At 41.9% G+C, this 15,756-nt stretch overlaps 1 protein-coding gene across 2 annotated transcripts in view; it reads left to right on the top strand.

Annotated features, from left to right (window-relative positions):
• IPO13 (importin 13) overlaps window positions 1-15,756 on the top strand; it is a 68,774-nt gene that overhangs the window by 29,924 nt on the left and 23,094 nt on the right. For both annotated transcript variants that reach the window (XM_056845518.1, XM_056845517.1), the window contains exons 3-6: window positions 4,382-4,522; window positions 11,080-11,221; window positions 13,611-13,777; window positions 14,065-14,185. In XM_056845518.1, the coding sequence (XP_056701496.1) occupies window positions 4,382-4,522; window positions 11,080-11,221; window positions 13,611-13,777; window positions 14,065-14,185 (571 nt within the window). The remainder of the gene's footprint in view (window positions 1-4,381; window positions 4,523-11,079; window positions 11,222-13,610; window positions 13,778-14,064; window positions 14,186-15,756) is intronic.

Here is a 15,756-nt window from a genome sequence, read left to right as displayed (position 1 = left end):
CCGACGCATCTCTGCACTCCGTCTTCTCCCGGCTGTCGGCTTGCCGGTTCCTCGCCCCGTCCCTCGGGAAGCGGGCTTGCTGTCTCTCCACCTCTTCCATTCATTGCTGCCTCGCCCGTCTGGACTTTCGGTCCCGTCCCAAGCCACTTACCAGCGTGCCGGCAGAGAGGGCTACGCGTGCCGGGTTGGGCACGCGTGCCATAGGTTCGCCAACACGGTTCTAGGTCATCATGTTGAGAACTCAAATGAAGAAGCACACTTGTAGGTCAAACTAGCTCTTATAGACAGCATTGCACAGATACAATTATTAGCGTCTTCGGTCTGGGTAGCTTACTTCAAGAGCCTCTTCTCCTACTCTGTGGAAAACCAGGGTCTTATACCTGTAGCACCTTCTATTTTGCTGAATTCCTGGCCAGATGTGTCTCCTAAGAACATTAAACCGCTCATTGATCGCCTACGCTCAGGCAAAGCCCCAGGTCCTGATCTAATTCCCTACGAACTTTTTAAAGTCAACAGCGAATGGTGGGCCAACATTCTTGCTCCTGTATTCACACAAATTAATGCATCAGGAGCTATTCCAAAATCTTGAAAACATACCATTATCGTCCCAATCTTTAAAAAAGGTCAGCGCTCTGACCCAAGCTGTTATCGTCCAATCAGCCTTTTGTCTTGCTTAGGCAAATTGTATTCCTCCTACTTATTAAAGAGGCTGTTGGACTGGGTTGAGAGCAATGACATCCTTGGCTGGGAACAGATTGGCTTCAGAAGGAGTTGGTCTGTCATGGACCACTGTTTAGTGCTCTCCCATCTAGCCGAGAAATATTCCTCCCCCCGAAATGGCACCCTTTATGCGGGTTTTATGGATCTTAAGGGAGCTTTTGATACCATCCCGAGGGAGAGGTTATGGTTGAAACTATCACATTCTACTATGGATAGGAGGTTACTATGGCTTATCCAGCAATTTCATACTGACCTCACAGCTCAGATTCGCTGTGGCAACCAAGGAGAACTAACCGAGCCTTTTGAACTGGCCAAGGGAGTTAGACAAGGTTGCCTCCTTGCTCCTCTCTTGTTTAATCTACACCTGAATGATATGGCAACCAATTTCTCAGAGTTTTGCCACCCCCCAAAGCTTGCAAGCCATTCCACCCCGATTCTACTCTATGCTGACGATGCAGTTCTCCTGTCCCGCACAAGAATTGGTTTGAAAAGATCTTTGCAAACTTTTTCTGAGTACTGCTCTAGGGAAGGTCTTAAAATAAACCATCATAAATCTAAGATCATGATCTTCACTAAGAGGAGAAAAATGCCTCTTTTTCGCTGGGTATTAGATGGCTTTGAGGTTGACCAAGTCAAGGAGTTTGTTTACCTTGGCATTCTGTTTTCCCATAACCTAAATTGGAATGCCCATCAAAAAGCAGTGTCCAACAAAATTAAACCTGGGGTTGGTGCTATTGTCAATTTTTTTCACACCAAAGGTGGCAAATATATTCCAGGGGCTATTCAGGTTTTTAACCTGAAAATTACCCCAATTATCCTCTTTGGTGTTGCCATCTGGATTACAGTCATCAATGAATCTATAGATTTTCCACTGCTTCAGTTCTTACGAAAACTCCTAAATGCCCCTCGATGTGTTGCTGGCGTTACTCTTCGTTCCGAGTTTGGCCAAATGTCACTTGAAGCTAGGGCGTGGTTGGCTGCCTTTAAACTCCACCTTAAACTGTGCTTTAGCACTGAGGGGTTCCTAGCTTCTCTGAAGCATGACCCTTTCAAATCCTCATGGCAAAAAATCTTAGATGAGAAACTGGCGTTGCTGGGCTTCTTGCAGGATATGATATCAGATCTTGGGAAAACTGAAGCTTTTGCCAAAATTAAAAAGCGCATTAAAGAGCTCGATTATAACAGCACTACTTTTCGTGCTCGTCGCGTCTGTTCATCCCAGTTCTTCGGAATATCCCCTCCACGTGGTCTGCCTGCCTATACATATTATCTGACAACTCCTCGTCTCTAGAGCTTTTTGCTTGGCTAGATTGAATGCTAATCCTTCTATGGTAATGCAGGTCAGAATTCTGAATATACCATACTCAGACAGGATCTGCCCTTGCTCTTCTGGCTCTATTGACACATTAGCCCATGCCCTTTTGGAATGCCGCTTTTACGAGGAACTTCGATCGCACTATATTTCCCCCCTTTTAATATACAAATCCAATGCCTCTGTGACTGACATAATGCCTTTTTTACTAAGCGACAGGGACCCCAAGGCTACATTGTCAGTGGCAAGATTTGTTTCAGTCCTTATATCCCTCCAACACTAGATATATGCTGCTCAAGATCAATTGATCAAGGAGCTTCTAAGGGATAAAAGGAAAGGAAAGATACAATTATTAGGGTTGCCAATCTCCAGGTGGGGGCTGGAGATCTGGAATTACAACTGAGCTCCAGGCTACATACATTGTGTATTTATTATTTAGAGCAAATGGCTGTTTTGGAAGGTGTACTGCATGGCATTATAACCTACCAAGATCCCTCCTAGAGAGCCAGCATGGTGTAGTGGTTAAGAGCGGTGGTTTGGAGCGGTGTAGTCTGATCTGGAAAACCAAGTTTGATTCCCCACTCCTCCACATGAGCGGCAGAGGCTAATCTGGTGAACTGGATTTGTTTCCCCACTCCTACATATGAAGCTAAGCTGAGTGACCTTGGGCAAGTAACTCTCTCTCAGCCCCACTACCTCACAGGGTGTCTGTTGTGGGGAAGGGAAGGTGATTGTAAGCCGGTTTGATTCTGCCTTAAGTGGTAGAGAAAGTCGGCGTATAAAAACCAACTCTTCTTCTTCCTCTCCTTAAACTCCAGGCTCCCAGGCTCCACCCTCAAATCTCCAGGTATTTCTGAATCCGGAGTTGACAACCCTAACTGATGATGGTGGTGAATTGATTGTGCTTTGCTATTACTGCCATGGAGCATGCTCATGGATGCCGATGTTTGGTGTTTTTTGCACTTATGCTCAAGCCAGTCAGACCCACCCATTTCATTGCTCCCAATTCCTCATTGAATCAAAGAGCAGCGTGAGCTCTGTTTGGGGGAGGGCTTGCCTTCCTCTAAACAATTATGTCAACTGCCAGTGTGCACTCAACATTCCAGAGACCCGCCAGAGTTTTGACAGGAGCACTAGCCATTCAACAGGAAGAAAGGGGTGGGAGCAATCAGGAAATTATCTGGATCCCTCAATCTCCAAGGTCACCTTACTTGGTCACGTGTCGCTGTAGCAATTTTGAGCGCTCATGATATTAAGCCTCCCCTTAAACCGCACATGATTTGTCCATGAGGTGTCCAAGAGGGGAGTTTTTTACCACCTTCCCCACTCCTGGCCATTAACTGGACCTGGTTATATTGAGCATGCATTTTATCTCTTGTATTTTGGTTTGTAGTTTGCTGCATAATACTTTATTCCATTGTATATAAACCTTTCTGGGCCACTTCATGCATTTGATGTAAGCCTGCAATATTAGCTTTCAAGGAAGTTCAGAACTCTCATGAAATTCCTATATGGAAAGTCTTCTTAGCAGGATTTGGCTGTCCGAGGGTTTGAAATTTTTCTGTTGAAGAACAAGCATATTCATTTAAATTATCTGAGCCTTCTGTACCAGGAAGAATAATTAAGAGGTATAGCAAATATTTTACCTGAAATACCACATTTCCAAGAAAGGAAATACAGAAACTTATCACAGGGGTGGGGGTGGGGGGTGGGATTCCCTCTTGGGTAATTTCTGGATTTTTAACTGTGCAGAACAGTTGGATGACTGAAGAAAGAGCAGTCCAATAGATCAAGTGGTTGGTGCACTTCCTCTGCTCATAAATGCTAAAGTGATTGCGGTTTAGAAAAAGGACTAAGGTAGGGCTGTGATACAGATTTATAAAATTAAGCATGGTGTGGGAAGTTGGCATAGAGAATTTCCCCCTATATTACATAACAACTAGAGAGGCAGAAACTGGGGAGGCGATAGATTCAGGGCAGACATAAAAGTGTTACTTCATATAACACAGTTTATGGAATTAACTGCCACAACGTGGTAGTGCCACTTGCTTGACAACTTTAAGCTGGGCGGGGGGGGGGGAGGGAATTTGACAAATGTAAGAGGATAGGTCTACTATTAACTGTTAGCCACCAGATTCATAGAATACACTTCTGATTGTGGCTACACTGGGATGTTGCTTTCAGGGCCTGGTTTTGTGTTTCCTGGCTGGTCATTGATGGAGACAAGGTGCTAGACTAGATGGATCCTTGGTCTGATTCATCAGGCCTCTTGTGTTCTCAAAGGAGGGTGGATTCTGGTTAGGGAGGATACAGGCCATCAACCCCCCCATATTCTCTGTTCCCTTGCAGGTATGTGAATACTCTTCTAAAGCTCATCCCACCTGTACTAGGGCTCCAGGAACAGCTACGCCAAGCAGTTCAGAGCAGGGATATGGAGACGTCGCATGGGATCTGCCGTATTGCTGTGGCCCTGGGAGAGAACCATTCCCGGTGAGGAGTCTGGTAGTGCTGCTTGTTTGAAAATGGGTCTAGCTTTTGAGGCCGCTCATTTGAGGAAAGGCTGGGGGGGGGGTCTTCCTCTGTCCTGCTAGGTCTCCTTACAACTAAGGGCCACATAGGTCCCCCAAATCTCTTTCTAAAACAGCTAAGATGAAGTGGATGACCTGGACATTCTTACCTCGGCATGGTTATGTGGAGGCCTTAAAACTCCAATCCTCATGGAAACTTAGGCAATTCTGGGGACTTCCGGTGGTGCCGTTGGAGAGAGCACTCCATTTCCCCAGGTTGTCCTGGGAGAAATCCAAGTTTGCGTTATTTTTGGGGTACATAGATACCCCAATCCGACCCTTGCAAGTGGGTTGGAAAGCAGGAACTCCCTGCAGCCCGCAAACGCGGTTTGACCTCCTAGGTACTCTGAGGGGGCTTTTTTAAGCCCCTCGGAGTCCTAGACGCCGGTCCTGCGAGGGCACTAGGGAAGGACATCGCCAAAACGCAACTTTGGCAGCAAGCTCTACCCTCCACCGCCTTAATACCAACATAAGGACTACATAAAGAAAAGAACCTCACCTCTTGACACCCAAGTGAGTACAAAAGAACTCTTCGTCTACTTACTAGAAATTTGAACAGACGGGAGGCTGATAAGAATATTTCTGGGACCCCCACCCCTCCATAATCCGAACTGAAAAAGTTTGATCTGAGTTAGTCATCGGGATTAGCGACAGGAGCCTTATCGGATCGATCAGCCTAAACCATAACAAAGAGTCGGAAGGATACCTTTTAGACTGACAAGAATTATCACCAATGAGAAGGTCCGAAGGAAGGGGAGGGTGATCTCTCTTCCTGATTTTCCGGCGAATTCCTGCCACGTTTGCAGTAAGGGAGTGCCTGGAACGGAAGACTCTCTATAACACCCTCTCTATCATTGGAACTAAAACAACAGGAAGTAGCCGTGGGACTGAATATCCGTCGCACTCGAGTTACTTTCAAATCATTCCTGAAGGAATAACCATCGAGAAGAGGCGATAGAAGGTCTGCAGCACTAGTAACTTCCTGTTTACTTCCTGATCAATCCGATCTAGAGCGACCGAAAAAACTCACTGGTATTTTAAAACTTTAAAATGCAATTTTAAAGCCAATTTCGACTCTTTTCAACCCGAAAAAATTATTAGGCTGATCTTTGAACTACCATCTTTTAACCAGCACCTTAAAGGCCCTGTCGGTGGACATGTATTTTACCAGCTTTTTTTGAATGTAAATGTCTCGACCCCGCTCTGGCTCACTACATAGCCCTGCCTATACTAAACTAAGGGACTCTTTACAAACCTCGACCATGGAAAAAAAGTTACAGGATATGCTAACTAAACAAACTGAGGCAACAAATAAACAGTTTGAACAGATGTCTACACAGATGGCACAGTTGACTTCTATGATGACAAATCTTGGTCAAGCATCCCAAGCTATTAATCAGAAGTTGGATGTGGTCACTGGAGACTTGAAAGAAGTAAAAACTCAAATGATTGTTATGAAGACAGATATGCAAGCGATGGATGTATCAATTAAGAAAGTGATGGATGAGCACAAGGACACAAAGAAAAAATTAACAAGCCAAGAAAAACAGATTGAAACAATACAAGCGGATCAGATGGCGGCAAAAAATCAAATGGCAATGATGGAGATGAGAGTGAAAGAGACCAACCTTCGTATACGCAATTTTCCAGATATGATGGGAGATAATAAAGAATCTGCAATACCAAATTTGGCCTACTTATTTCAGATAGATGAACAAGAATTAAAACAAGCCATTAATAGAATATACAGGATACCACTACCTGCTAGAATGAGAAGATCTAAGCCAAGAGATTTGATGATAGTGTTCTATGACACCAGAGTTAAAGACAAGATTATGAAGATTCATTATGAAAATCCAGTGTCAGCAGGAGACTCCTCTCTTATACTACTGAAGGATATTCCAAGGCATCTACTTTCACAGAGGAATAACTACAAAGACTTTGTGTCTATACTGAAAGCTAATGGCATCAAATATCGTTGGATTATGCCACAAGGTTTGGCTTTCACCTATAAGGAAGTGAAAACGACAATTCTATCCCAAGCAGATGTGGGGAAATTTTTGAGAAAATATAAAATGGACCTTAAAGAATTACCTGGAGAGAAGGAGGAAGAAGAAGAGGAAGAAGAAGAGGTACAGGGTGCAGAAGGTGGTACTAAACTATAGACTTTTTATTTTGCTAAAAAATACTACATTATGGCAAAAGCAATTTCTTGGAATGTAAATGGACTGAATGAGAAAACTAAAAGGGCCAGAATCTTCAAATATCTACAGAAATATAAATACTCCCTAATTTGCCTACAAGAAACCCATATAGCTTCAAAGCATAAAAAATACTTGGAGAAACAGGTGCTTGGACAAGCATTTATTGCTTCTGCTAAAACTAAAACAAAGGGAGTGGTAATCTATGCCCACCCCAGTCTCTGTCCAGAACTAGTATATAAAGACAATGAAGGAAGAATTGTAATTATCAGAACTAAAATATTGGGACAAAGGACAATAGTGGTTGGAATCTATGCACCCAATGAAGGGAAAAAATCCTTCTATGAAAAATTACATGACCTGATAACCCAGTACGCACAAGACCAAATTTTATTGATGGGCGACTTCAATGGAATTATTCTCCCATCTCTGGACAAAAAATCAAAAGTAAAAGATATCAATGATGGATGCTTGCCTAAAACTTTCTTTGCCATGGCTTCAGAATTAGAATTACAAGACATTTGGAGAACAATGAATACAACAGCTAAAGAATACACCTTTTATTCAGCAAGACACGATTCACACTCCAGAATCGATATGATATGGGCCAGTAAATCAATTTTCACGCAACTACGTAAAATTCATATTTTACCTAGAACTTTTTCTGATCACAATCCTGTTACCTTTGATTGGAACAATAAACAAGCATTTAGATGGCGAATGAACGATAAACTTTTAAAAGACAACAAGATACAAAAGGAATTACAGGTTTTAATGAAAGACTTTTTTGAAATTAACCTTAATGGGGAAACTTCTTTAAATACAGTTTGGGACGCATTCAAAGCTGTTCTGAGAGGTTTTATGATACAGAAACACTCGGCCTGGAAGAAGACTCAATTGCAATTTACAAACAACATACTTTGGAATTTACAAAATTTGGAGCAGAAATTGGTAATGGTAACACAGGAAGAGGAGAGAAGAGAAATTCAAATACAGATTTCTGCATCTAAACACCAATTAAATTTGGTAATAATGGAGGAAATGAATAAAAATCTGAAACTTGCTAAACAAAAGTATTTTGAATATGCAAATAAACCAGGAAAATTTTTAGCAACACAACTGAAGGACTCATTTCAAAAGAAGATTATAACAAAAATCCAAACTGCTAAAGGACCAGTTTATTCAACTTCAGAAATTCAGAAAGAATTTGTTTCATTTTACTCTAAGTTATATCAGAAAGAAAATACTCCAAAACAGAAAATAGATAAATTTCTAAACTCAATACAGATGAAAGCTTTGTCAATGACCCAGAGAGAATGTATTGAAGCTCCAGTAACAAGGGAAGAAATACAAGAAGCAATACTGAGACAAAAAACGGATAAAACACCTGGACCAGATGGAATTACTGCACTATTTTATAGAACATTTAGTGACAATTTAGTTGGATTTTTTGGTTCACTTTACAATGCAATTTTGGACGAGGGAACATCCCCGGAGACTTGGTCACACGCATTTATATCACTGATACCCAAAGAAGGAAGAGATCCAGAAAAAACATCTAATTACAGACCTATATCGCTCTTAAATGTGGATTACAAAATTTTTGCTTCGGTTTTGGCATGTAGGATAAAGCAATTTATTAAGGATCTTATACATGAGGACCAAGCAGGTTTTATACCAGGAAGGCAAATAAAAGACAATGTAAGAATTTTACTAGATTCACTGGAATATTATGACCATAATATTCAACAAACTGCGGCTTTTGTATTTTTGGATGCAGAAAAAGCATTTGATATGGTCTCTTGGAACTTTTTGAAACGGATTTTGGATAAATTGAATTTTGGAGATCGTTTTCAGAAAGGTATATCGGCTATTTATACCTCCCAACAAGCTAAAATTTTGGTTAATGAATCAATGTCAGATAACTGCCAAATCACGAAAGGGACTAGACAGGGATGTCCCTTGTCTCCACTTTTATTTTTGTTGGTGTTGGAACCGCTATGTGTGAAACTAAGAAGTATGGAGGACATCCGTGGGCTAAGAATTAAAAAACATGAATTTAAGTTGAGAGCATTCGCGGATGACCTACTGCTAATTTTGGAAAACCCAACACAGTCAATGAATATACTTCAGGAGACTTTGGATGATTTTGGAAAAGTATCAGGCTTTAAAGTGAATCAAGAAAAAACAAAGATAATATTTAAAAATTTATCGGAAATACAACAACAGGAATTTATATCATATACTGGCTGGGAGAAAGCTAACAAAGTTAAATACCTGGGAATTTGGATCACTGCAAAGAATAAAGATCTGTTAACCAACAATTACCTCAAGTTATGGGGTAAGATTAAAACTGATATGATTATATGGTCAAACAAAAAATTGTCATTAATGGGACGTATCTCAACGATCCAAATGAATGTCTTACCGAGGATGCTCTTCTTATTCCAAAATTTACCAATAATATCACAAACAAAATATTTTGAAACTTGGAGGAAAGACATTTCAAACTTCATCTGGCAAGGAAAAAAACCAAGGACTGCTTATAAATACTTGGTGGATCTAAAAACTAGAGGAGGTTTAGCACTGCCTAACTTTCAACTCTATGCTGAAGCGGTAGCTTTAGTATGGCTAAAAGACTGGATGAATTTGTCAAATGTACGTTTGCTAGACTTGGAAGGTTATAATAACTTAAGTGGATGGCATGGTTATTTGTGGTATGATAAAATTAAATTACAAGCAACATTCCGTAATCATATAATCAGGTCCTCTCTACTTCGTATTTGGATGAGATATAAACACATTTTGGAACCAGAAACACCGATGTGGATATCGCCCCAAGAAATGCTAACTTTGCGCCCACTTAGACCAGACAAATTTATTACTTATCAAGATCTAATTAATTGGGAAGGAAAGAAATGCTCACTAAAAGACTTTCAACTGCTTAAGGATGATTTACAATGGCTTCAATATTACCAAATCAAATCAGTTTTTGTACAAGATGCAAAAAAAGGTTTCTCTAAAGAAAAATCTCCTTTTCAAAGGATTCTACTAGACCATAATACAAAGCTGATTTCTAAAATGTATAATCTCCTTTTAACAATATACTGTGAGCAGGACACGATTAAACCAACTATGATTGATTGGGCTCAAAATGTGGGACATGATATTGTTTTAAATAAATGGGAAAGATTATGGTCTAAAGATTTAAAAGGAATAAAAGCACAGTCAGTGCGAGAAAACATCTATAAAATGATGTATAGATGGTATCTAACACCCAAGAAAATTGCAAAGATTTATAAAACGATGTCCCCTACTTGTTGGAAATGTAACAAAGAAATTGGTTCCTTTTATCACATGTGGTGGACCTGTGACAAAGCCAAAGACTTCTGGGACATGATTTATAACGAACTGAGATTAATACTACAAAAGAATATATATCCAAAACACCAGAAATGATGTTACTGAGTATGATTCCAGACGACTTAGCAACACAAAGAACCTTTTTGATATATGCCACAACAGCTGCGAGACTGCTTTATGCAGCGAAATGGAAAGGGCTAGAAACTCCAGAGAAAAAAGACTGGATTGTTAAAATGTTTGAAGTGGCAGAAATGGCAAAACTCACAGCTATTCTAAATGAAGAAAATGACGTTCGGTTTTTGGGGGAATGGGGGGCGTGGATGCATTATTGTGAATATGAGTTAAAATTGGGAAGAATGGAAGAATATTTTCTAATCTGATCCAGAGGATTATTTTTGATTTTTTTTTTATATTGAATAAGCATAATTATATTTACTAACAGATTATGGTTTTTTATATATGGTATTGATATTTTATCAAGATTAGATTACCTATGACGGGAGGAACTTTTTATTAAGAGGCAGATAGAGGTGATGGGGAAGTCAAAAAATTTTCCATTTCTTTTTTTCTTTTTTCTTTTCTCTTTTTTATTATATGATATGGAATTATAACAACTTTAGGTTAGAATTGAAATTCGATATTGTTATAGATGTTGTTTAATGCAATGGAAAATTTCTATCATAAAACCCAATAAAATTTATATAAAAAAAAAAAAGAAACTTAGGCAATTCTAGCTCAGTTCCAGTAATGCAGCTTGCTAGAACCTTTGCTTTCTGGATTGCTGGGTCCTTTGCAGCTTGTTTCCTGGCCTTAACTGAAGCAAGGGGCTTGATCACCCATACGTTCTGAGTTTGGAGAGTCTGCTGTTCCATAGCAGAGCAGATGTTTGATGCTGCATGCCTAATGCCTTCCACAGAGCCCTCCTGGACCAGGTGGACCACTGGCAGAGTTTCCTGGCACTTGTCAACATGATAATGTTCTGCACTGGGATTCCAGGACACTATCCTGTAAATGAGACCACCAGCTCTCTTACACTTACCTTCTGGTACACACTGCAGGTAAGTATTAGCCACCTTTCTGAAGTGGGCTTCTTTAGTAGCATCTTCCCAGCTTGATATGCCTGTTTAGTGCCATGCATGTTCTTGTACCACCTGTTCTGCATATACAAATATGTTTGCACATTACTGGCATCAGTCAACCTTGGGCTGGCTCTAATGGAATTTTTCTCCATCATGAAATCAGTTATCAGTCTGAGCTTTAGCCTTTGTAGTGGAAATTCTGGTGTTCCTCCAGGCAGAGTTCAAAGGCCAGGCTCAGTGTACTGTCATGTTGCTCAGTAGGGATTTCCATTCATGTTATATTGTATGGGAGCTGTATGCCAGCCAGCGTTCCAGTAGGTTGTCTTCTGGATGTGACCTGAATGCACATCTGTGTATCTGGTGTTTTCTGTAGGTACTAAATAAGATTCAGGGGAGCACCTTATCTCTCTGCTTGGCTAGGCAAGCAGACCATTTTTGTTCTCTGTGATATGCAGAGCTGTGCTACTCCCAGTACCAAATTCTGAAGTTCACAAGGGCTTGAATATGTCTGTTTTGGTGTATACTGCTGTACTAATCGTGCAACCCTGTGGAAAGTTACTGTCATATAAGCCCACTGAAATCAAACAGGAGTAATTCTGTATAGGATTTTATTACGAGAGATCAAAGCAGGGTGGCTGGTCTGACTTGCCGTCCCCACCCCCACATTTCCTTGGAGGCCAGAAGCCTCATTAGCATGGCAAATTAGCTTGCCACACTCTTGCACTGTACAAGAACAAGGCTGCTGAACTGCTGCTTCTCTTGGTGCCAGCTAGATATGGGATGAGGTCATGCTCTGTCTCTGTGTGAGACTGGTGCAGTCCTCGAGTCCAAAGGCACATAATTATTAATGAGGGGAGCAAAACTGGAACATCATCACATAAGCTACCGGAGAATAGACAGTAGGAGAAGATTTAGGGGTGTCTATATTTGGCTACTTCATGCTCTGGAGCAAAAGGATCTTGGCTGATTTCCTTGGTTTTCTGGGTGCAAGCTTTCAACTTCTCTCTCCATCTCCTCTGTGGACACAGGCACACAACATTTAGTTCTCACCTTAGTGTATCCCCAGGTGCTCAGAGTTTTGATTAGGAATTAGCAGCTGGGTCTATACTGACTGGCGCAAAATAGCAACAACGTAGAACAAATGCTGTTGCACTGTGGGAACTGCTGCATGCCTCAGTTGGCCAGCAATGTAGGTGGTGGAAGGAAGCAGATGGTAGTCACTGAAGATGGAAATCCGTGTACTAGTAGGTTATCCGGGCTGTATGACCGTGGTCTTGGTATTTTCTTTCCTGACGTTTTGCCAGCAGCTGTGGCAGGCATCTTCAGAGGAGTAACACTGAAGGACAGTGTCCTTCAGTGTCCTTCAGTGTTACTCCTCTGAAGATGCCTGCCACAGCTGCTGGCGAAACGTCAGGAAAGAAAATACCAAGACCACAATCACACAACCTGGATAACCTACAAGAATCAATGAACTCTGACCGTGAAAGCCTTCGACAATATTTAGTGTACTAGGCCAGCTACATTTCTGGATGGCTTCCGTTAAGTCCGCGTGGGAAGGATTCATGAGGTCAGAGACGGAGTTCGAACCGCAACGCTTTATTGTGGAACAGAACTGGAGAACTGTGCAAAGGGGCCCTGCTTATATGCCCCCCTGGCCGCCGGCGGCCACTCCCCCCGATTCATGATGGGGGGAAACAACCCCCGGGGTGCCAATGGCATGTCCCGGCTTAGGGCCAATGGGGCGCTCTGACAAGGGCCAATAGCGTGAGCAGGGGCCAGGAGCCTTCATTGGGGATTCAAGCTCCTGGGTTCCCCTTGCTTACTATCCCAACTATTTACATACATAACAACTTCTGTCTTTACCTAGTTGGTGCTGGTGGTTTCGGTTGAAACAATACTACTAAGGTGGTGGGCTGACTGATACGGTGTAGCATAGATCTTTTTCCTGTTTTATGTTTTCAATATTAGCAGACTTTGGTCAGTTCAGTGAAGTAATTGATCATTGAGTGTTGGGGAGACCTGCAGCCTTTGTTTTGAGCTTACTTCAGTCTCCATGTGCTACTTTGGATCTAAGGTCTGGGACAAATCTTAGAGTTTGGGCTGCTGGGAGTGGGAATTGTGGGAATGACAGTTCTGCCACTGTGTATGAGTCAGGGTGTATTAGACTGGTGGAGCAGAATTCTTAAGTGAAGAAACAAGTTTAGAATATGAATTCTGGGATCCCCACACAGAAGATTATACAAACGTGAGGTCATATTCTCTGACTACATCAAACTGTTGAGGATAGATCATGTTACAATAGGAAAACCAGTGTTCTTGTTCCATTTTTTTCCAGTCCCTACCTAAGAAACAGTCCCTTTCTTTGTAGGATGACATCCTCTCCTTTGATCCAGAAAAACAGGCCATGTATCAGCAGGTATATCGGCCTGTCTACTTCCAGCTGGTAGATGTGCTTCTGCACAAGGCTCAGTTTCCTTCTGATGAAGAATACAGTTGCTGGTCCTCTGATGAAAAGGAGCAATTTCGGATATACCGGTATGATCTCTTGCCTGGCTGTATCCTATAATCTTTAGGTAATACAGTATGCTTGTGATCTGTAGAAAGGTGAGTTGGCCATGATAACAGGAGATTGGAGGAATGAGAGACTGTTACAAGGCATCCACGCATATTCTTGAAAGGACTTCGTTGATGTACAATAATGTGGAAGTTTCTCTGAGTTGGCTAGGGACTGCAACCATACCAGCAGTTTCCTTCTGGCGGCTGTACTGTATTGTGTGGGTGGGAGGATGCCTAGTGACTGTTTTCTGTATTGTCCTCTTCAGAGTGGACATCTCTGACACTTTGATGTATGTGTATGAAATGCTTGGAGCAGAGCTGCTGAGCAGCTTATATGACAAGCTGGGGCGTCTCCTAACGAACACAGAGCAGCCGACGTCATGGCAGGTGAGTGGGGACTGTTTCCTTGAACAGAAACATGGAGCTAACTGCAAGCAGATTTTGCAAAATTTTAATTTTTGAGTGGTGACTGAAATAGTCTGGCTCAGGTTGGAAAGAGAGGAGAAGCATTGGGTTGATTGAGACTGCAGAGAATCTTTCAGGGCAAGCTAGACATGTTGCAGAGTTTCTGAAGTTTAGTACAGTGGGGAAGAGGTGATTTACTGTTTCCTTCCTGTTAACTTGGGGAGGTGGTTGAGGACAGGCAGGTATTGAAGCAGCATTTGTTGTTTTTTGCCTGTTGATCTAATTGCAGCTTTGGGGATAATATCAGAGAAATGGCACTGAAGGAAGGAGTTAAAACCCCTTCTCCCAGCACTTCTTTCCTGATCTTCAAAACAGCTATGTGGAGATGTTAATTGGGGAAAATGTATGGGAGATCCCCACCATAGCGCTGTCACATTTAGTTTGACTCTTGGTTTGATGATTTTGGGGAGGAAGAAGAGACTATTAAATCACTAGAGGAAGAGGCTTCAGTTTTACAAAGGTTTCAAAAAATTTTAGCACTCATGATTGGGTCTGAACTATGATTACCTTCATCTCTTTATCACGTCTGAGTATACAATCCATAACATGAGAACAGGAGGTCTGTCTTGGGGACCTAACTTGCCATTTGCAAATCCTTGTCTAGGACTTGACACTCTGTCATTCATGATTTTTGCCGCAGTTTTAACACAGTTGACACACTCTGCAGAAATGACCAAGTTCTACAAAAAGTGTCTAATGGCAGAACTGCAGAATCCCAAATATCTGCTCTATCAAGTAATCCCAACAGCTGGTGGTTCTTTGGTTTCAGGCCAAGTTAGGGCTGCTTATGTCTGGCGTATGGGTGAGTCATTCTGGGGGTTTGGAAGCCTGAGATTTGGCTATTTCTATGAGGATAATTGTGAACTCTTATCTCACTCTCTTCACTATAACATCTGTCCCTTGAGTTTGGAGAACAATGTGTTGGTATCCTCCAGTGCTAAGACGGGAATAAAGCCTGGACTCGAGGGGTCCCTGTATGGCAGCTAACCAGCATGTATACACTCATCTTTATGTGTTGTTGGCATGCTTCTGGCAAGGAAAACAGTGATGGGCATCAAGTGTCAGTGGCCGTAAGGGCTCATCATTCATCACCGTTGACAGCCAAGCAAGGAACTGATATGGGCTGTGATTTGCAGGCAAGCCTCGATGCAGCAACAGTCATGCCGGCACACTCAGCATGCCAGACATGCATCCTCAGAAATCCAGGGCCTGGTAGGATGGCTCTAGGACAGAGGAAGGATGAGTACAGATCTTCTGTCACCCATTGTACTGGCATAGACGTATAGCCATTGCTGTCCAGGATGGCAGACTGGGTTTACGCTGGACAAAGTCAGCAAGTGTTTTTTGTTGCTGGGAATTGGTGATCTTTGGCCTGTCAAATCAGAGTTGACTCGCTAGGAAAAAGAATACCCCTGCAAGTTTAGTGGTGAAAACTTAGGTGTCAAGTAATAACTATAAGTAATGAAATAAAATGTGAAACACTTCCACTTTTC

Source organism: Euleptes europaea, chromosome 2 (assembly GCF_029931775.1).
Source record: "Euleptes europaea isolate rEulEur1 chromosome 2, rEulEur1.hap1, whole genome shotgun sequence".
Classification (NCBI taxonomy): domain Eukaryota; kingdom Metazoa; phylum Chordata; class Lepidosauria; order Squamata; family Sphaerodactylidae; genus Euleptes; species Euleptes europaea.
The sequence above is the reverse complement of the archived record's forward strand: the minus strand, read 5'-3'. Positions and strand labels throughout refer to the sequence as shown.